The sequence below is a fragment of the Saccopteryx leptura genome, chromosome 5 (assembly GCF_036850995.1).
Source record: "Saccopteryx leptura isolate mSacLep1 chromosome 5, mSacLep1_pri_phased_curated, whole genome shotgun sequence".
Lineage (NCBI taxonomy): Eukaryota > Metazoa > Chordata > Mammalia > Chiroptera > Emballonuridae > Saccopteryx > Saccopteryx leptura.
The window spans coordinates 206,379,306-206,400,056 of record NC_089507.1 but is presented as its reverse complement, the minus strand read 5'-3'; the positions used below and the strand labels follow the sequence as shown (position 1 = coordinate 206,400,056).

Below are 20,751 nucleotides of genomic sequence, written 5' to 3'. Positions count from 1 at the left end.
GAAGATGAAGGGCCAGCTCAGGGTGTCTTGGCCCCTCCTTCCCCAAGGTCACCTTGTGGAAATGACTTCAAAAGGGCCTGGGGTTGGGACCGTTATAAATGGTGACCCTTGCCTGATCAGGCGGTGGCGCAGTGGATAGAGCGTCGGACTGGGATGCGGAGGACCCGGGTTCAAGACCCCGAGGTCGCCAGCTTGAGTGCGGGCTCATCTGGTTTGAGGAAAAGCCCACCAGCTTGAACCCACGGTCGCTGGCTCCAGCAAGGGGTTACTGTTGCTGAAGGCCCGCGGTCAAGGCACTTATGAGAAAGCAATCAATGAACAACTAAGGTGTTGCAACGCGCAATGAAAAACTAATGATTGATGCTTCTCATCTCTCCGTTCCTGTCTGTCTGTCCCTGTCTATCCCTCTCTCTGACTCACTCTCTTCTCTGTAAAAAATAAATAAAAATTTTTAAAAAATTAAAAAAAAAAAAAAGGTGACCCTCCTGCCCAATTACAGATAACGCCTAGACAAGCACAATGGGGACCTCTGGACCACAGCCGCCGCCACCTGTCCGCCCCCAAGCAAACAGGTCATCTGTGAAAACAAGGGAATTCCTGGTGCAGGTCCCCACCAGGAATGCCAATGGCCCGTCTGCCCATCTGGATTTTGACAGGGCCATCCCTCACTGGACAATCTCATGGGCCCTGACCAGAAAAAATACTGTGACTGAGTTTCTTCCATAACGACTGTACTGTTGTCCCAGCAACCAAAACGAAAAGTACAGGCAGGACATACGTGGATCCATATAATCATCTGTACACTTACATTAAAACTTCTGATCATGCTAACTTATCAAATCCTCAATGTTAGTTTTACCCGACAACCAAAAGCCCGCCGGAAACGTGTCACAAAGATCTAAACTAAGTACTAACTTTTGGAACAGGGAAGTCTACATGTACTACAAATATTAAAATTATATTATAGCCTGACTTGTGGTGGCGCAGTGGGCAAAGCATCAGACCTGGAACACTGAGGTCACCGGTTCAAGACCCTGGGCTTGCCTGGTCAAGGCACATATGGGAGTTGATGCTTCCTGCTCCTCCCTCCTTCTTCCTCTCTTTCTCTTTCTCTCTCTCCTCTCTAAGTGAATAAATGTGTTTTTTTAAATTATATTATACCCTTAATTTGGTATTTCTTATAAATTAGTTCTTGTCGAACCTAGGTACTAAGTGTGAAAGATCTATAATCTTACGGAAACATTATAGCCCTTCAACTTTTCGAGTAAAGTTTGAAAAGTTTTCTCATGGATCTTTGCATTAATTCATTTTTACTTTCCTGACATTCCTAATTAACTTTTTTTTTTTAAGATCTGCACGCATTGAATTCTGAGACAGTAAATCTCTCTTTCAAAGGCCTTTAAAGAGCAGAAGCTCGACACTGAGCTGACATGCGTGCCCAAAATAATAAAAAGAATTAAAAGATCTGGACACACTTTAAAAGTTATATTTGCATTTTTCCTCCAAGACACGAGGTTGTCTGACACTTGTCTGTTCTCTGAGGTTCCTGTGACAGGCAGCTCTTGAAATGGCTCCGGGGATCCCCACTTGGCAGTATTCAAACCCCTCTGACACCCTCCCCTTGAGTGTGATCTGGACCTATGACTTCCTTCTAAAAACAGAACAGGGCAAACCTGGTGGGCTATCACTCCCAAAATTTAGTTACGAAAGACTGACTTCTGTCTAGCTCACGCTCTCTTCTGCCCTTTCAAATGTCTACTCTGGTGAAGCCAGCTGACATGGGGTCATGGGGCGGCCCATCTGGCAGCTTCTAGCCAACAGATCATGAGGAATGGAGGCCCTTAAACCAACAACGAAATCCTCCCAACAGCCCTGTGAGTGAGCTTGGAAGTAGGTCCTTCCCCATCCGAGCCCCAGCTGACACCTGATTGCATCCTGTGACTGACCCAGAGCCAGAGAACCCCACGACTGCCACACCCAGAAACGATGAGAAAACAAAGCCGCTACGTTTGAGGGGATAACTTGTTACACAGCAATCGATAACTAACTCAGTTCCCTTAGAGGGAGATGAGAACTCGTCTCTCTCTACTTTTCAGAAAGTTGGGTGCCCAGGACACACCAGCAGATGAGAGGACCCACACACGTAGGGGTCAACGCCAAGATACTTAAGACAAAGAAAGGGCGACATCAACTTCTAAGCACACCTCCGACTGAAGTACATAGTATGACGATGTCCAAAAATGTATTTAATTAGAACACATTCTTGTGTAGGCAAATCAACTTCTAAGAAATCCAAGAGAGAAATGGTCATAAATGCATGCTGTTTTAGCTTTTTTTTTTTTTTTTTTTTTTCATTTTTCTGAAGCTGGAAACAGGGAGAGACAGTCAGACAGACTCCCGCATGCGTCCGACCGGGATCCACCCGGCACGCCCACCAGGGGCGACGCTCTGCCCACCAGGGGGCGATGCTCTGCCCATCCTGGGCGTCGCCATGTTGCGACCAGAGCCACTCTAGCGCCTGAGGCAGAGGCCACAGAGCCATCCCCAGCGCCCGGGCCATCTTTGCTCCAATGGAGCCTTGGCTGCGGGAGGGGAAGAGAGAGACAGAGAGGAAGGCGCGGCGGAGGGGTGGAGAAGCAAATGGGCGCTTCTCCTGTGTGCCCTGGCCGGGAATCGAACCCGGGTCCTCTGCACGCTAGGCCGACGCTCTACTGCTGAGCCAACCGGCCAGGGCGCATGCTGTTTTAAATATCTTTCTTTTCCTATCCCTGACCTCACTAGTGGTCCCTGTTTACTCTGTTGTGCTCCAGAACCACCACAATGTGCACCTCAGTTTCTGATGTCGCCACAAAAAAGAAATCAGAGCTCTTTAAAAAAAAAAAAAAAACTGACTACGTTTGTGACAGAAAACCCAGACGTGAGCCCGGAGATCCTCACTGTCACAGAAAAATAAGGGCGCTCTCGAAGATGTCTAAAAGTGGTGAAGAATCCGGCCCGACCAGCCTGTGATCATTTGAGCCACAAAATGAAGCCGTGATCTTAGCCAGCTGAAGCCGGGCCAGACCTTCCAAGGCCGCTCCGATCATGATGATCAAACATCAAGCGCTCTTTAAAAAGTTCTCCTTGCTGGCGTGGGGAGCCCATTAATTCATGTTCCGTTCCAAAGAGTCACATGCAGGACGGAGATGTCAGAGGGACTATAAAACCAACCCCGTGAGTCATGGGAGGACCAAGAGAAATGGATTTGTGATCTATCTGATGATTGGTATTTCAAAACCAGTGGCATAAAAGAGGGGTAAGGCGAAATTGGGGTGATCTGAAACAGGCTCTCCAGGGTCCTGAGAAGCTGGCGCTGGGAATGCAGGCGACAGCACTGCGTCCTCACCTAGAAGATGCCGAGAAAGTTCGAGGTTAAGACACCTCTTTCTAAGAACAGGATATGGACGAACAGGGTGGTGTTCTTCCCAGGTGTTGATGGAAGCCCCTCACAAAGGCAGAAAAAATGCAGGTGCTGAGCTCTTTTCTCACCTCTGGAAGCCGTGGAAGCAATTCTCCCTCGGCTCCTGAGCAGGGAAGCCTCACTTCTTCTGTTAAACGTCTACATCCTTGGCTTAACGAGAAAGAAAACGAATGAATGGTCTGTTTTCTCCCCCCAGCCCCCACCAATCCATACAAGACCAAAACAATCCAGGCGCAAGAGGGCACATCTTTAATTTTAATAGACACGGCCGAGGTAGCGCTCAAAGAGGCCGTTTCGATATCCACAACTTGACAGTGAACAAAGCCACCTAATTGCTCAGATCCCTTCCAAAACGTGATCGTCTTAAACTTTTTCAAGTGTTCGTTCATTGATTTTAATTCACAGTCTAAAGAGCTCAGGGAAAACAACCAAAAATTAATGCCTTTCAAATAAGAAACGCAACAAAGTCTCTTGGAAACTCACAAAGCGTTAAGTCACAGTAACGCTCTTTACCAAGCGGCCGTTTTGTGCCAGGAAGAGCTGTAAGTTTACAGGAGTTATCCCTGGCTCCAGCAGCACCAAGCCGTTGCCCCGCCCACTTTTACAGCTGCAGAAATATGGGTTCCGAACAGAGACGTAACTTATCAGGGACACACATCATCGGCCGGGAGCCAGGATTTATATAGTTGCACAACCAACACCACCTTCCAGTTTTCAAGGCTGTCACTTGGAAATCTTTTCTCTATAAATCCCTGCTCCTGTGCCCAGCCCCAGGCAACCAGGGTGCTGCTTCTGGTCTCTAGGGGTTTCCCTTCTCTGAATATTTCATGTTAACATGTCGTCTTTTGCATCTGGCCTCTCTCGCTTAGCATAATGCCTTTTGAAGTTCGTGCCAGGCTGTAGCATCTATCCATGGGAGATATAGATAGAGCGCCCTTTCAGACATCTCCGAGAGCGTCCTTTTCCATGGGATGGAGTCACCAGTTGATGGTCACTGGTCTTGCCTCCATCTCCAATTCGGTGGCTACTGTGAACAACGTTGCTGTGAACATTCACACGTGTGTCTTTGTGTAGACAAGAGTGTTTCCAAGTTCCTGTCGGGTACGTTCCTACAAGTGGAACTGCTGGACCCTACGGCGAGGGTATGCTTAACTTTTTTAAAAAAACTGCCAGACTGCTCGCCAAAGCGGCATCACCACCCTTTATTTAGTCCCTCCAACATCAGATAGAAATTTTAAGCTGAATGTTTCAGAAATTGGGAAGGCTGTATATATATATCTATTCCACTCACGCACCGGCGGCTGTGTGTGTGAAATGAAAATAAGTTTGTAACACAATGGGTCACGTCCGTGTACCAGTTGTCCACCGGCCCGATGGAGGACTCGGTGGGGCTGCAGAGCAGCCGCTGTCTGTGTAAATACCTGGGATGGGCCAAGTCAGGTAGTGCTGCCCGCTGGGTCACCACAGGCCAGAGGACCTCTGTTTCTCACCACCACAGGCCTAGACTCCTCACTGCCTGGGTCCCTCCGTATCCTCTTTAGTACCGGAAACTCTTACTAACAGGTAACAAATAAATGACATTATCACGTTGATTTCTCCCTTTTCCAGGCTAATCAAAGTGTCCAGCAAGCCCAAACCAAATTCTGAATCCCACGACCCCAGCGGGTCCCCCTGACCCCCCTGGACACAACACTAGTAGAGATCACTCCCGCCCCCCTGGCTGCATCTGACTGTTACTCATCCAGAAACAAAATCCATGGCTTGCTTCCTCTCCAAACCAACTCGACTCCCTGTTGCAAGATCCGAGAGACACTCTAACCACTTTCTAATATCTGCATGGCGTTGCCTCCTAGCCCCTAGTCAGTAATGTGCTTGCAAATGCTATTACACTTGTCGGACATGGTTTATTTTCAATAATCTCATAGCTTTCTTTTTTCTTTCTTTCTTTCTGTTTTGGAATGCCACCACCCTCTCTACGTTTGCTCATTCTTTGCTTGTTTATCAAGTGCACAAAACACCTTTCCCCCACTGCCCCAGAGGGCCGTGCACTGGATTTTCAGGTGAGAGATGGAAACGAATGAGGGGGCAGGACATCCGAGGCAGGGAAGACTGGAAGAGGAAGGGGGCAGGAAGGGAGGAGGGACAAACCCAAACCCTTTCCCGTTACAATGCAGAACCATGTGGCTTCTTATCAGCTCTTAGGTCCAGAAACATATGTAAAACAGCAACTATCTAAACCAGGGGTAGTCAACCTTTTTATACCTACCGCCCACTTCTGTATCTCTGTTAGTAGTAACATTTTCTAACCGCCCACCGGTTCCACAGTAACGGTGATTTATAAAGTAGGGAAGTAACTTTACTTCATAAAATATCTAAAGCAGAGTTACAACAAGTTAAAGCATATAATAATAATTACTTGCCAAGTACTTTGTTGGATTTTTGCTAAGTTTGGCAGAATAAATCTTTATAAAACAACTTACTATAGTTAAATCTATCCTTTTATTTATACTTTGGTTGCTCCGCTACCGCCCCCCATGAAAGCTGGAACGCCTCCTAGTGGGCGGTAGGGACCAGGTTGACTACCACTGCTCTAAACCCTTAAATGGCCACATTGTTAGTGCGTCTGTCACCTGTTAGAATATTCCATTTGAAATCTCTTTCTAAAAGTGGTGGCAGGGAATCAACCTCGGGCAAGAAGAAAAACTAGAAACCATCACCAAAACCCGGCCAGCCAACTGGCAACTCCTAACCGAGCTCGCCGCCGAGGCTCCCTGGGCCTGTGTACGTGCACCGACGCCAAGCCGGGAACGGACCAGGCTCTCCGGGAGGATCCAGTCCTGCCCTGCACCAGCCTCCTGCTCTCTCTGCACACACCGCCATCGTTAGCCTCCACCAGGTCCAGTGAGGCGGCTATCACTACCCTCTCTCTACTGATGAGGAGCTGGGGCTCCGAGAAGGGAAATGACTCGCCCAGGCTGACAGAGCTGGAGAGAAACGGTGGCAGGGTTCACACTGGAGACTTCAGATGCCAAAGCTCATCCTCACATCCCCTAAGTCAGACTGCCTCGCGACTTCAACTCCCTGGCCCTTCGTTGCCGTTCGCCACCAGATGCGAAGCTGCCATCTCTTCATCGTCACCAATAAATATTTATCAAGGGCCCACCGCCTACATGGCATTGCTCTTGTTTCCACAGCAACACACTGTCGGAGAGTCATGGGAGTATCCTGTGCTTAAAAGAACAATGCTGTAATGCCCTGTGATCATGGCTCTGAAAGGTGACAGTTACGCTACTTACTAGAATGGATGCCTCTCAGCTGGCAGCTCGGAACCGGCAGGAGTCCTGCCCTTCCAGGCCTGGGCAGGGGGGCAGGGGGGCAGGGAACAGCAAGAAGATATTAAATGGAAGAGGAGGAAGGTGGGGGGGTGACCCCATAAGATGGTCTGCTTTCACTATGAAAGCGTTTGCGATTGTTGCTAAAACAGGATTCAAGCCAGGTTTGTGCATTAATTGTTCTTTTATTAGGAAACAAATCGCGCAAACCTGGGCGGGAAGTAAAATCTGACAGTGCTGCTAATGGTTCCCCAGTGGTGCCTGGCAATGGTGACTGAGTTCAAGGACCACATGGCTAACAGCCCCCATCTCAAGTCAGCCCCCTCCCTCTAGGATCCATTTTTGCTCTCAAGGTCTGAGGGCTGAAACCCAGTAGTCAACAGACCTGTCACCCTCATCTGTTCATCTGTTTCCCTCTCACTCCATCCTAAATCACGGTTTGCCACACTCCTAACAGGCTGATTTCAAAAACACATCTCTGAGCAAAAGGGAAAAACTGCCTTCTCATGACAGGCCTCCACCACTGACTCTTGGACCCCGTGGCCAACACGTTACAGCCAAACGTATCACCCCAACTGTGTCCTGAACGTCAGCTTACAGATTTGAAATTGCTTTCCAGACTGGGAATTTTCATATTAAGAGAATATGGAGAGTGCACCGCTGAATTGTAAAGTGTATTCTTTACCCAAACTTGATGAAAGTTTTTAAATAAGGTAGTTTAAAGGACACCAAGCTACTGTTGTATTTGCGCTAGATGGGGATGCCCGCAATGTATGCATTTAGGGAAAAAAAAAGTAAGAATATCAGTCCATTTTTAAAAGTCAACATTTGCTGCATTCCTGCATTTACAAAAGCAGATGTTCATGAGGGAACGTGGGAAAAAAGATAATCTAATTTAAATGATCTAGTTAGCATTAAACCCGAAAAAAATAGATATATACAGAAAAACCCCGTTTTTGCAAATGAGCGAGGCTTAGCATACATCAAGTCTCCAGCACATCCTAATCTCACTCGTTTAAGGAGCCCTTGGAACAAATACAGTCACTTGCTAAGTATATGCTATACTCGGTTTGCAGAAGCCTCCCAGCTCAGGTAAAACCGAAAGAAACATATGGTGACTTAACAGTAGACTTCTTCCCAAACTGTACTCCACGATTGCTTTTCTTTCCCATGTGTTCCAAACAGCAAACAAAGAAAAGGTGCTTGCTCCTCACACTTCTCTAAATGTTTTAACAAAAGGCTGCTGAATAAACACATTACTCATTTAAAAATTGAAAAGAAGTTCTATTCCTGAGATGAAAGCAACCAGATTTGCATTTTAACAGTTGTGGGCGAGCGCCACCTGGTGGGAGCCTCCGGAGCCGGCATGCTTTCAGCCCTGGACTGATCCCTAAATAGGTAAGGTTTTACCACCCGCTATCCAAGAACAGATTGAGACCCGCAGTGGAATATTTTTCATATTGTTTTTGCCGCGGGAACGTGAGTGCTATCAATGTGAGCCAGGCTGGCCAGGGCTTGGAGGATAGGAAAATCTAAGTTACGAATCATGCCCGAGTCCTCAGGACTGTCGCTAGCATCCTCCTTTCTCTCCCCTCTCACACCTAACGCAGACCCAAACCCAGAAAAACAAGAAGTCAGCACCATCTTTAGAATGGTATTGTGGTTGTCCCTCTTATCTCCCTTGCTAATCCGACCTCTCAGCTTCACACGCCTCACAAGAAGTGTCCTAGGCGCCTAACTTCTCAGCCACGGAAACAGGCTGTCCCTTCACAGAAGTCCCACGTTCAGCTCCCACTTCCGTTTGGAGCAAGGCAGACAGACGCCAGTGCATTTCCAACAGAACGTCACTCCAGCGGTTCTTAACCTCAGAAGCAGCGTGTTTTAAAGCACCCCAAAGCACCTTTCTTGTCTTCCTCTTTTCCTTTTTGCTTTCTTTCTCTCAGCGTGATAATAAAATGGGCACCGCTGGTAGTCCAACCATCCAAAACGTGCCTTTCCTAACCAAGTCCCAGCTGCGTATCTCTCAGCCTGTCCCTGTGGTCCCAGCGACCTCTGCTCGGTGTGGTCACGCGAAAGCCAACTGGTGCTAATACACTTCAAGGTGATTTTGAACTTGGAAGCACACCTTCGCCACTTCCTCCCTTCAATCCTTCCCTTCCACTGCTCTTTTGGGGGTTCAGGGTTGGGAGCTGCTGCGGTGGGGTTTGGTGGTAAGCTCCCCCAAATCGTGTGTGTGAGGGGGGTCTCCTGTGCATGCCAACCTTACCATCAAGAACATGCCAGGACAACCCCCCCCCCCCCCACACACACACACAGGCTGAGAACTGATTCTGCTCACCTCCGCCCCATGGTCAAACCCAAATGTGTCCCCCAAACTTTTCAGGAGCAGACATGCTCACAGCTTAAAGCCACTCTGCCTGAAGGGCCTTTAACAGGTGTGCTCATTTGCTCCGGATAAAAAACTGGAGGTAGAGAGAGGGTTTGCTCGCTCGGTCGTTAACACAAACACCTCCACTGGTGCCCTCAGCGCTTGCTTAAGGACCCGCTTAAGGGCGCAGCGCGTCTAGAGGTAGTCTACAGCTTCCTGCATATTACGGGAGAAAAGAAAAGCCACCACCCTGGCAGCCTCGGCCTGCTGGCAACCAGTCCGCCCCACGGAAAGTGCGCGCTGCGCGAGAAGCTGCCGGGGCGAGAACGCTCCACGCCGGGAGTCGCTGCCGCTTTTCATTTCGCCCCAAACACTCAAATGACAGATTCCGACAAGTGGGAGGCAGCAAGTGGAAATATTCGCAACAACCGCGGAAAGTTACTCCAGCCCTGGAGGTGGGAGGGGAGGCGGCCAGAAAGTGAAGCGGGGAACTTCGCCAAACGCGGGCCGTCGCGGGACGCCAGGAGCCGAGCACGCCGGCCCGGCGCGCCTGGACGCGGCTGCCCGCGTCTGGAGGTCGGGACTCGGGCTCCGGCCACCGGGACGCGAGCCCCCCGCGAGCCCGCACAACTTTCTCCGCCGAGGGTCCCGCGGAGGTGTCCGAGCGCCCCGGGGAGGAGCGGGGAGCCGCGCGGACGCACTCACCTGCGGCGCTCTGTGCCCGGGCGCCGGGCAGCGGCGGCAGCTGCAGCCGCAGGAGCAGGCTGAGGGCGAGCGCGGCGAGGCTCGCCATCCGGGCGGCGGCAGGCGGCTCAGCCCCTCTCCGCCGGGGCCGGGGCCGGGACTGAGGCGGGCGCGGGGCGGCCCCGCATCGCCCGCGCAGCCGCGGGCTGTGCGCGCCCTGGGCGCCCGGCTGGCTCCGCTGGGCTTCCCGAGCCGGCGCCGCTGCGCTTGAAGCCGAGGCGCCGCGCGAACTGAGGCAGGAGGCTGGGCGGGGGCGGGACGCGGGGGGCGGGGGGCGGGGGACGGGGGGCGGCGTCCCCCGAGTCCTAACGCCGCCGCCGCCGCCGCCGCCACCGCCGCCTGCCCGGCCGCTCCGCCTCGGCCGCGCACACACCCTCGCGCGCACGCCCGCGCCTGGCACAAGCCCGCGGCAGGCACACGCGGGCTCCCCCGCTCACCCTCAGCGGGGTTGGCCGGCTCGGGGCCTCTCGCACAGTCCCGCGCCCACACACATTCTTCCCCCCCGCATCCACACCCGCACCCACACGACCCACGGGGTCCTCGCCTCTTCGCCCGGCGCCGCGCCTCGCAGCCAAGATTTATCTGCACGGCTGGGGCGCAGGTAGCGGGGGCGGAGGGAGGAGGAAAGAAGGAGCCCCCGTTTGAACTCGGAGTAGAACAGGTGAGTAGCGGGGGGGGGGGGGGGGGGGGGGGGGGGGGGGGCGGTCAGGGTGGAAAGGGGGACAGGTGAACAGGGGTAGGGAAGGGGCATCTGCCCTAAACTGGGTCAGGTATCTGCGGGCGAGGGTCTTAGGCACGCCCTGAGATGAGAATTTCATCTAAGAGTCGACAACTCCGCCCCCACCACACTGCACACACACACACACACACACACACACACACACGCACGCACGCACACGCACTCTTCTGGGCTCATGGCTGACCGCGTCGCTATCACCCCACGCCCCCACCTGCTCAGCCGCCCAAGGTATCCCTCTTATTCACCTACATCCCTCCCTTGTCCCCACCCCCAAGCTGGAGGGGCAAAGACAGCAGAGGCCTCCCTGTCTCTCGCTGCCTTTCCCCTTCCCTTTCTCCGGAGACAGAACCCCGTAGCTTTTCCTTTTTCTTCTCGGTCTGAACAAAGATCTGGTTGGGGCTGAAAACCGTAGATCAGAGTCAAAGCTGTCCCTTGCAGCCCCAGAGGCTGAGACTCTGCGCTCCTGGGAGCAGGGGTCTCCTGGGTCCTGGCTGGGGGCCTGGGCTGCTGGGCCAAGCGCAGCAGGGACACTGGGCAATGTTCAAGGGAGTCACACTGTGAGTCTGGTCAAAGCCCTCCTCCTCCTTCTGCTTCAGCACAGCAAGACCCTCCACCCTCACCCTCCTTGGCATTCCAAGAATTGGATTGCACAGACTTTGGGAAGAAAGTAGGAGTCTCAGGTACGGCCAGTGTTTCCAGCAGTGGGAACCACAGGCTCTAGATTGAGTTGCTACGGTGGAGAACCCAGGGCCTCTCTTCCCCAGTTCCCACTAGGTGGAGTGGAACAGTCCCCTTGAATGGGGACCCATTAAGTCCCCTTACCTCGCATTTGTAATAGGCACAAGCTCCCACCAGCCTGGTTCCCACAATGGCCACGACCTTCAAAAGGTGAAGGGCTGGGACTAGCCTATTGGAATAGCCAGTATGTCCCCCACAAAAGGACAGCTAGGGGCCCTGGCCAGTTGGCTCAGCGGTAGAGCATCGGCCTGGCGTGCGGGGGACCCGGGTTCGATTCCCGGCCAGGGCACATAGGAGAAGCGCCCATTTGCTTCTCCACCCCCCACCCCCTCCTTCCTCTCTGTCTCTCTCTTCCCCTCCCGCAGCCAAGGCTCCATTGGAGCAAAGATGGCCCGGGCGCTGGGGATGGCTCCTTGGCCTCTGCCCCAGGCGCTAGAGTGGCTCTGGTCGCAGCAGAGCGACACCCCGGAGGGGCAGAGCATCGCCCCCTGGTGGGCAGAGCATCGCCCCTGGTGGGCGTGCCGGGTGGATACCGGTCGGGCGCATGCGGGAGTCTGTCTGACTGTCTCTCCCGTTTCCAGCTTCAGAAAAATACAAAAGGACAGCTAAGGAGGCTTCTCAAAGTCCTGCTTGCCAGACCCCTGTCTGGGGAAAGTGGGATTCCACAGGTGGGTATGGTGGGGGTTTGAGTGGGACCTTGCACAGGCTGCTTCAGAGATTCTTAATAATTCTACAAATACTTACAGAGCTCTTAATCTTGTGTCTTATTCTGTGCGAGCCTCCGGGGAGGCAGAGATGAACGGCCTCGGGACATGAGGAATGGGAAGATCGCTCAGAGTAAACTGCAGGCCTTTCCTAACCCTCACCCGAAGCCTGAGAGGAGGCCTGACCCCAGCCCATGACCCGTGACCCTGGGCATGGCTGAGCCCAGGGGACAACCCAGGAGAGCAGTTTTCTAAGCCACTAAGGAGCTTGGTGTCACACTTCTAACTTGTCCCCACTCCCTCTTAAGCTTTCTGAAAAGTGTGAAAGAGCAGTTCTCAGGTGTCTTTAGGGCCCAGGCCCCTGCCCCCGTCTGAGCCCTCCTCTGTTTATGTTATGTCGCTGCCCACAAAACTCCCAGGTCTCAATGCGGTTGATGAGGCCCTGAGAAAGGCTCCATTTCAGAGGTGTCCCAGCTGGGGAACAGGACCAGTGCCAGACCTCGCTCCACGCTGCACCTGCCCAGGGTGAACCAGGGCCCCGTGCCCCCCCACACCCAGGGCCCCCTGTGCTTCCAGGCCGCGCCCCACACCCAGGGCCCCCTGTGCTTCCAGGCCGCGCCCCACACCCAGGGCCCCTGTGCTTCCAGGCCGCGCCCCACACCCAGGGCCCCCTGTGCTTCCAGGCCGCGCCCCACACCCAGGGCCCCCTGTGCCTTCCAGGCCGCGCCCCACACCCAGGGCCCCCTGTGCTTCCAGGCCACACCCAGGGCCCCCTGTGCTTCCAGGCCGCGCCCCACACCCAGGGCCCCCTGTGCTTCCAGGCCGCGCCCCACACCCAGGGCCCCCTGTGCTTCCAGGCCGCGCCCCACACCCAGGGCCCCTGTGCTTCCAGGCCGCGCCCCACACCCAGGGCCCCCTGTGCTTCCAGGCCGCGCCCCACACCCAGGGCCCCCTGTGCCTTCCAGGCCGCGCCCCACACCCAGGGCCCCCTGTGCCTTCCAGGCCACGCTCCACACCCAGAAAGCGCCCCTCTACTCCTTCAGGAGCACCTGCTCTCCCCGCTGTCCAGCAGGACCCTGGCACCTGGTCACACTGCCGAGCTCTTGCACCTGCTGTCTCCTCTGTCTGAAGGGCCCTTCCCTGCGTCGCCCTGGTACACTCACACTGGTCCTCAAGGCCAAGAAGCACTTCCTGCCCAAGGCCTGTTGCCTTGAAGGCCCCCCGGGCTGGTCACTGTGGGGATGTGCTTTCCCTCCTTCGTCTGCTCCACAGGCCCGAGTTCTCAGAGAGCACCTGAGCACTTCACACAGATGCCTCAAGCCAGGCCCCGTGGGAACTGGCTTCTTGGGGAGGGGAGAGTGACAGCAGCACGGCTCACCTTCATTCACAGGAGCCCCGTGCTAATTAGAAAAGAGGGGCTGCTGGCCAGTCTGCCCCCCATCAGCCTGGGGGGCTCAGGGCTGGGCTCAGCGTGGGCGCTGGAGCAAGGAGGCGGGGCCTGGGTGAGCTCTGTGACCCCGGAGAGGGTGCGAGAAGACAGCCCGTTGTCCTTGGGGTGACTCTGCCCTTAACCCTTTGGAACCTGTGTCAAGATCTTTCTGGGCCTCAGTTTCCCTACCTGCACAGTGGCTTCCCTTTCAGCCATGAGGTGGAGGGGTGTTCGGACACTTTAGCTGCAGACCTCTTAAACCCAGCACACTTTTTTTTTTTTTTTTCTTTTTCTGAAGCTGGAAACGGGGAGAGACAGTCAGACAGACTCCCGCATGCACCCGACCGGGATCCACCTGGCACGCCCACCAGGGGCGACGCTCTGCCCACCAGGGGGCGATGCTCTGCCCCTCCGGGGCGTCGCTCTGCGGTGACCAGAGCCACTCCAGCGCCTGGGGCAGAGGCCAAGGAGCCATCCCCAGCGCCTGGGCCATCTCTGCTCCAATGGAGCCTCGGCTGCAGGAGGGGAAGAGAGAGACAGAGAGGAAGGAGGGGGTGGGGGGTGGAGAAGCAAAGGGCGCTTCTCCTATGTGCCCTGGCCGGGAATCGAACCCGGGTCCCCCGCACGCCAGGCCGACACTCTACCGCTGAGCCAACCGGCCAGGGCCCCCAGCACACTTTTAAGGCAAGCCTGAAACTCGGGCCGTCCTTTCTACGGGCGAGCTGGCTGTCTTCCACGTGCCAGGGATGGCCGGGCCGAGGGCTGGCAGCTCTCACAGCAGGCGTGGTCTTGGCCCTTGTGGGCCTTACAGTGCCGTGGACGAAGAGAAGGGCATTAAAGGACCGGGGGAGGCAGAAGCGGCCTCCATGGATCTCACCAGCCTCTCCCCTGTCCCCAGGGCTAGTCAGCCCTCCACTGGGGAGCAAAACACGGGGTCGGAGGAAGACTTCCTGGGCCACAGTGCCTCGCTCCGCCGCCATGGGGAAAACTGGGTGCTATCGCTGATGTTTTTATTCCTATCTTACGCAGGAGGAAACTGAGGCTCAAAAAGGACAAAGACCCTGTGCCAGGAGGGGGCCAAAGGAATGGCCCCTCCATCAGAGCCTTCTGTCTTCTAAGTGTGAAGCAGGGCGCCCCTGGCCATTTAAATTTAAAAATTTAGAAATTCAGCTTTTAGTCTCGCTAGCCACATTTCAGGTGCTCAGTAGCCCTGGGAGGCTGGTAGCTGCCATATTGGGGAGCACAGATGTAGAACAGTTCCATCGCCACAAGAAATTCTGTCAGGTCGTGCTTCTCAAACTGCTGCCTTGCCTAGAATGTTCTGTTCGACCTTGCTGATCTTGAACAGAAGTCAGCAAACTACTTCTGGTGGGCCGAACCTGGCCCACCTCCTGTTTTTTATAAATAAAGTTTTATTGGACCACACCCTGCGTATGTGTTTATATACTGCCAATGGCTGCTCTCTGCACTACAGAGGCAGAGTCAAGTGATTGCCACGGAGTCCGGCTGGCCCAGCATGAGGGAAATGGTTACTGCCTTGCCCTCTACGAAATCACTGTGCTGGTCCCCTCTCCCACACACAGTCTGATAATCGCTGGTCTCAAACTGGTTCTCCAAGTGTGATCCTTGCACCAGGATCACCTGGGAACATATTAGAAATGCAAGTTTCTCACGTGGGAACGCGTTAGCAATGCAGATGTTCAGGCCCCACCCCTGACTTGCTGAATCAGAAATGCTGGAGGTGGGCGCCCAGGAATCTGTGTTTTAACCAGCCTCCCAGGGGATTCTGATGCAGGTTCAAGGTGAAAACCACTGATCCATAACACCCGTGGAGGAAAAGCCAGTGAATGACCGGCCCAGTGAAGGCGCTAGGGGCTCCCGTGGGGACGGTGTCAGGGGAGCTGGAGCCCACTGGCTGCCTGGCCCCTCTGCAGCACAGCCTCGAGAGCCCTTTGATGAAGGCCAGCCAGCCGGGAGAGGCCCCCTCACCCCAGGCACAGGCCCCCCTGCCTGGCGGCCCCGCCCTCCCACCGAGTCGTCAGCACATTTGGAGCTGTCTCCACACATAAATTCATGGACCAGCTGTCTCTTTTAATCTGGTTGCAAGATGAAACCATTAATAGATGTCAGACACATTGGCAATGATCTCTTCATTAATTATTTCCTCCTTTCTGAGGAAAAAAAAAATTAGTAACAAGCAACCATCAATAATTCACAACTACAAGTTAACCTTTCTATTAGCAGAGTGTCTCTGCACACACACCACGGACGCTGTCAGAGCCAGTGGTTCTGGCTTGAATAATGTTTTTATGGCAGGAACATTAATGCTGTCTGTCAAGACACACAATTATAAATAACCCAAATGCAACTTGGAAACCGTAAGTATTTTTCAAGTGTGACTTATGAGCCAACCATTTGGTTCTGTAATAACACGTACTATCCAGTGATGTTGCCGTGTCCATAAGCAGGACTTCTTACAAAGGAATTGTTTTCAGGGTGAGGTCCTGTGGTTAGAAAGGTGTCCCCTACGCTAACCCAACACTGCTTCAGAGCTGGCTCCTCTCTCTGGCGACGCGGAGAAAGTCCGCGGACACTTCCGAGCGACTCTGGTGTGGATGGCGGCGTGCTCTTGGTCGGCATCATCCTCTATTCCTTACCCCGCTGCTTTCCAACCTTTTCCCACTTGGGGCCCAGTGAAAATAGAATTATTTCGGGGACCATTAACACCGAAATCACCCTGAGCTTAAGTGAATTCAATTAAGATCATTGGGTCAATAATCTTCATACAACATCAGGGTGATCACTCTTGCAGGACCTGCCCGAAATTTCTGGTGGACTGGTCCGCGGACCAGTGGTTGAAACACACTGCCTTACACTCTTCCGGCTGTTCTTCTGCTATGATTTTTAGGAAACACCCCCCCTCCAATACCTGGTTCCTCTTCTAGAACATGCAATGTTGGGGCAACACCCCTCTTCCTTCCACACTGAGGCCTTGCACCTGCCCACATTCCCCACGCCTCCGTTTCCCACGCAGGTGACCACAAACTAGTCACTGTCCCTCTCCAAACCTGTTTCCCCATCTGTGAAATCGGGGCGATGATTTCTACCTCGCTGAGCTGAGTGGGCATCGAGTGAATTAATGGACGACAAGGCCCGGCCCGCCTGAGAGATACTTTCTAGTCTACTTCCAAGTGTTAGGTTCACCATACCACCCGGCCAACTCTAACAGACGTCCGGACGACCACACAGCCTGGAGAGCCAGCTGCTTCATCCTTGGGCCAAAACACCAGCACATGGTCCCGACTGCTGGCGAGTAGACTGCGGTGCTGGAGATGTCCTGAACTGAATGCCGGACAGCATCTCGCTCTGCCTGAGCGGGCTCTGCCAAACAGCTGTTTCTTTTAATTAAACACACGCGCGCACAGAACAAAATCAAGTGAGTGTGTGCCAGGTACCCTCCTTCCGTGGGTGTCTGTGTCTCTAACCTGTGCCCAGCCTCTTGCTGAGCAGTGGGGATGCTGAGATAATGTAACCCCCCCACAGCAGCCCACCGTCGGCCCACGCCGAGAGGGCCCCACAGGCACACGGGGCACGGGTGGTATTGGTGTCAGGGTTTGACTCGGGGACATCAGACAGGATTGAGGCATGGCCCCAGCCTTTACTTCTTGCTTCCAGGGGGAAAGCCACTGTTCTCGCTGCCGCCCGGTGTCTGGGGGTTGCACACGGACTTTCCCAGAGCACCGAGTTCCCTTGAGGCCTCTCAGCCCCTCTCCTTGTCCCTGACTCCAGGTTCAGATTCAAGAGGGTCCCAGGGATGGATGGACTCATTTATTGGAGGTGGAGTGACGTGTTGCTTCTCTGCATCTCCCTGCAGTGAGCTCAGCTCAAACCTCAGCTCCTCCCCACCTCCCTGTCCCAGCCCCGCCCTAAACACAGCGATCAAGAAGACCGTCACTCCACAACCCTGTCACTCACCAGCTTAAAACCCTGCACAGAAGAGCCCGACTGCCCTCAGAATAAAGTCCCAAATTCTAAACATGGCCAACAAGACCTTTCGCTGTCTTGGCCTCCCCTGCCTTTCTAAGCCCATCCCCTCCCTGATTCACCTTCAACGTCCCCCACATGGAGTCCTCGCCAGGTGGAGAGGGAAAGAAGGTTCTGGGCAGCAGGAACAGGTAGGCAAAGGCTCACGGGAGTGAAAGAGTGAGCCAGGACACGCGGAGAGGACACGGTGGGCAAGGGGTCCGGCGCTCTCAGCAGGGGTCCGTGGGACACGCCCAATCCAGAGCCACTCAGGGTGCTGGTTAATGTCACGTGGCACTAAATTACATTCTAGAGGTTTGATATTTTTAACTTGGACATGGGTGTTTCTTAGGCACAGGTGAGTTTGTGAACGGCAGATACAGTGTCAGGAACAAGGGAAGTTAAGTGCCTCCAGGGACAACGCTGAGCCTGCTGAGGCCGGGCCGCACCTTGACCACGATACCCACAAAGGCTTAGCAGATGAACACGGAGCCTGGAACACGTCTGTACACTGTATTTTAGGCAAGACTCTTTGAGGACATCTAAAACAAGTTCAAGTGAAAAGAGGAAGCCAGTGACATATTTAGCAGAACAGTTCCTGAGCACCTTCAGGCAAAGCTGGATCCAGGGACTCAACTGCCATTCATTCTCCCTTCCCCCCAACCTCCATCCATATCTTAATTGTGTTTCTCTCAGCGGGTCGTCAGGGAAAATGGACAATGACAGCTCCATATATACTTCTCACAACTTAGTTCTCTCAGTAAAAGAAGAGGAAGAAGAAGGAGGAGGAGGAGGAGAAGGAGGAGAGGAGGAGGAGCAGGAGGAGCAGGAGGAGGAGCAGGAAAAGAAGAGGAGGAGGAGGAGGAAGAGAAAGAAGGAGAAGAAATAAAAGAGAGACCTTTTGCAACACCCTTGCCAGACTGGAGAGAAGACACTTGCTGATTAGGGTCACAATCCATGTCCTGAAACATTCAATTTGGCCAAGGGAGTGGGGAGGAGGACAAGCTCTGTCAGCCTCTGTCACGTGTCCACCCCTTCGTATTGGGGGTGGTCACCATACCTGACAGCCCAGTGAAGACCGAAGGGAGTGTTTTCTCCAGAAGATCTTGGGCGGCCAGGTGACATCTAGCCACCTCACTTATGAGTTGGAATGTTCACTAACCTCTTCACTCTGTGGTCTGTACACCTAACCCCTTATACAGGCTCGGCCCCTCCTCTTGTCCGACACCCCATTCAACCCCCTACACCTGCAGAGACCCTCTGAGAGTTACCAGCCTCCCCTTCCTCTGTGCCAAAGCACGAATGTCAACCTCAGAACAGCCTCCAGCAGCCCGCCACTCCATAGCCAAGCTGGTGAAATAAATAACTCTTTTAATTTCACAGAACGGTATTCTGTTGAAAAAAATATTCTACTACGCTACCCAGAAAGACATTTCACCTGAAACGACAGCAGCAAACTTCACCCCCAGAATCTGCTCGCCCCTCCCGGGACCGAGCGGGAAGAAGGCGGAGGACACCCAAGCGCACGGAGATTGCTCACTGGTGTGACAGGCCAGACCGCACCGGTTTATCCAAGCCAGTCTCACGTCAAGGAAAACGTGGATAAATCATTACTCCTGCAAGCTTAAAAAAAAGAAAAAGTGCTAATACCTCAAGGCAGAAGGAGAGTGAGTTTGTTGAAACGAACGTGAAGAATGGAGGGTACGATCTTAGAATGTAAAACCACAGAAAATGCCGTCTGGGAACACGGAAATCATCTGTCTTGTCCGGAAGCCTGTCTCCAGAGCAGCAAGTGGAAGGATGGGTTGGAGGACAGAGTGGGCCCCGCGCTCGGGGGACGGGCACGAAGGACAGGGTGGCCGAGATGTTGCTTTACCCAGAAACACTCTTCATCACTGTCTGCCATCGAACCTTAAGGATTGATCGTCTTGGGGATCTTTTTTTTCCTCAGGCTTTGCCTCTGCCTCTCGGACATGCTTGAACTTGAGTTCACTGCGAGCCAGGCACGCAGCCAAGAGCCTGACGCATGACCCACCCTACAATTCTCTCCTCATCCCCCCCCCCATATACAGGTGAGGAAACTGAGGCACAAGGAGGTGTGGTGACTGATCGTGCTTTTAAGTTTTGCTTTTCTCTCAATGTCTCCCGGACCCTTTAAAATTGCTGTAACCATGTCTCCAAACCACACACCAAGAATGTTAGACTAAGCGGGAAACTTCAAGCTCGACCGTCTCAAAGCCCTTTTCGTTTACAGGCATTTCAAAAGAGCTTTGCCAGTAAACAAAAATAAGTAAGTTCCACTGACCCAGAAGCCAGATTCTCTGTAATGAGCTCTGAGCTGGGTTCTCCCCTGAGCAAGAGAACGCATAGATCTAGTTCGGGTTGAATTTGTTTCTCTGAGGCCTTGCTTTTCAAACTTCTCAGGCCTTACCTACTCTAGAAAAAAAAACTGAACTATGATAACAAAAACCATATAGTCCCCCAAAGCCACCAGAGTCACAAAGGTGGGTGCTCCCAGGACTCAGTTGGAGTCACAGCCTCTGCTTTGAGACACTGTATAATTCTTGTTTCCCGAGTGAAGAACATGAAGGGCCCGTGAATGTTGTAAAAGACAGATGCGTGAAATTTTGCAACCGCTCCACAATCAGGTTTCTCCATTCTGATAGGCGTCAAGAAAAGAAAGAAAAAAAAAATTCGGAATCGGCAAATGTTAAATATTTCCTTACTGCTGATAAATGCTTGCCCCTCCTTCCCTTGTCTCCCCTCCTGTTACTCTTCTAACATGAATTTATTTTCTATTTGAAAGCCAATCTCGTTGGTTATTAGATATTCTCCCTGCTGTCACTATCAGTAAATTATTAAACAGCTGACCAAGCTTTGTTTTAAAATGATTCTCTTACGAAGCTCACAGTAATATATTTGCCATGAATACCGAACGGTGCCATGGTCTCTGAGGACACGCGAGTGAGTCCTATTTACTACCTTTAGCAAAACGTGCGTGCAATTAGCATTAAGAACTCGACTTGGGCCGCAGCCGCCCCGCGATGCCTGTACCTCGCCTGCCTGGCGCTCTCTTTCCTCGTTAGACTCCTGCCTGGGAGAAGCACATAAAGCTTCTGGGTCGGATCACGCCGCCAGGAAATAGCGCTTAGACCCGCCTTTTGTCAGTGCTCGCCTCCTCTCTTGTCCCTGAGCCTCAGTGTACCACCTGTGC

The 20,751-nt window shown here is 53.3% G+C and overlaps 1 protein-coding gene across 13 annotated transcripts in view; it reads right to left on the bottom strand.

Moving 5' to 3' along the window:
- Positions 1 to 10,015, bottom strand: part of PTPRT (protein tyrosine phosphatase receptor type T) — a 966,224-nt gene extending 956,209 nt beyond the window's left edge. For 12 of the 13 annotated variants that reach the window (XM_066387766.1, XM_066387770.1, XM_066387767.1 and 9 more), the window contains exon 1: positions 9,866 to 10,015. In XM_066387766.1, the coding sequence (XP_066243863.1) occupies positions 9,866 to 9,953 (88 nt within the window). In that variant the 5' untranslated portion in view covers positions 9,954 to 10,015. The remainder of the gene's footprint in view (positions 1 to 9,865) is intronic. The other variant, XM_066387779.1, reaches the window with a different exon arrangement.
- Positions 10,016 to 20,751: the final 10,736 nt, after the last annotated feature.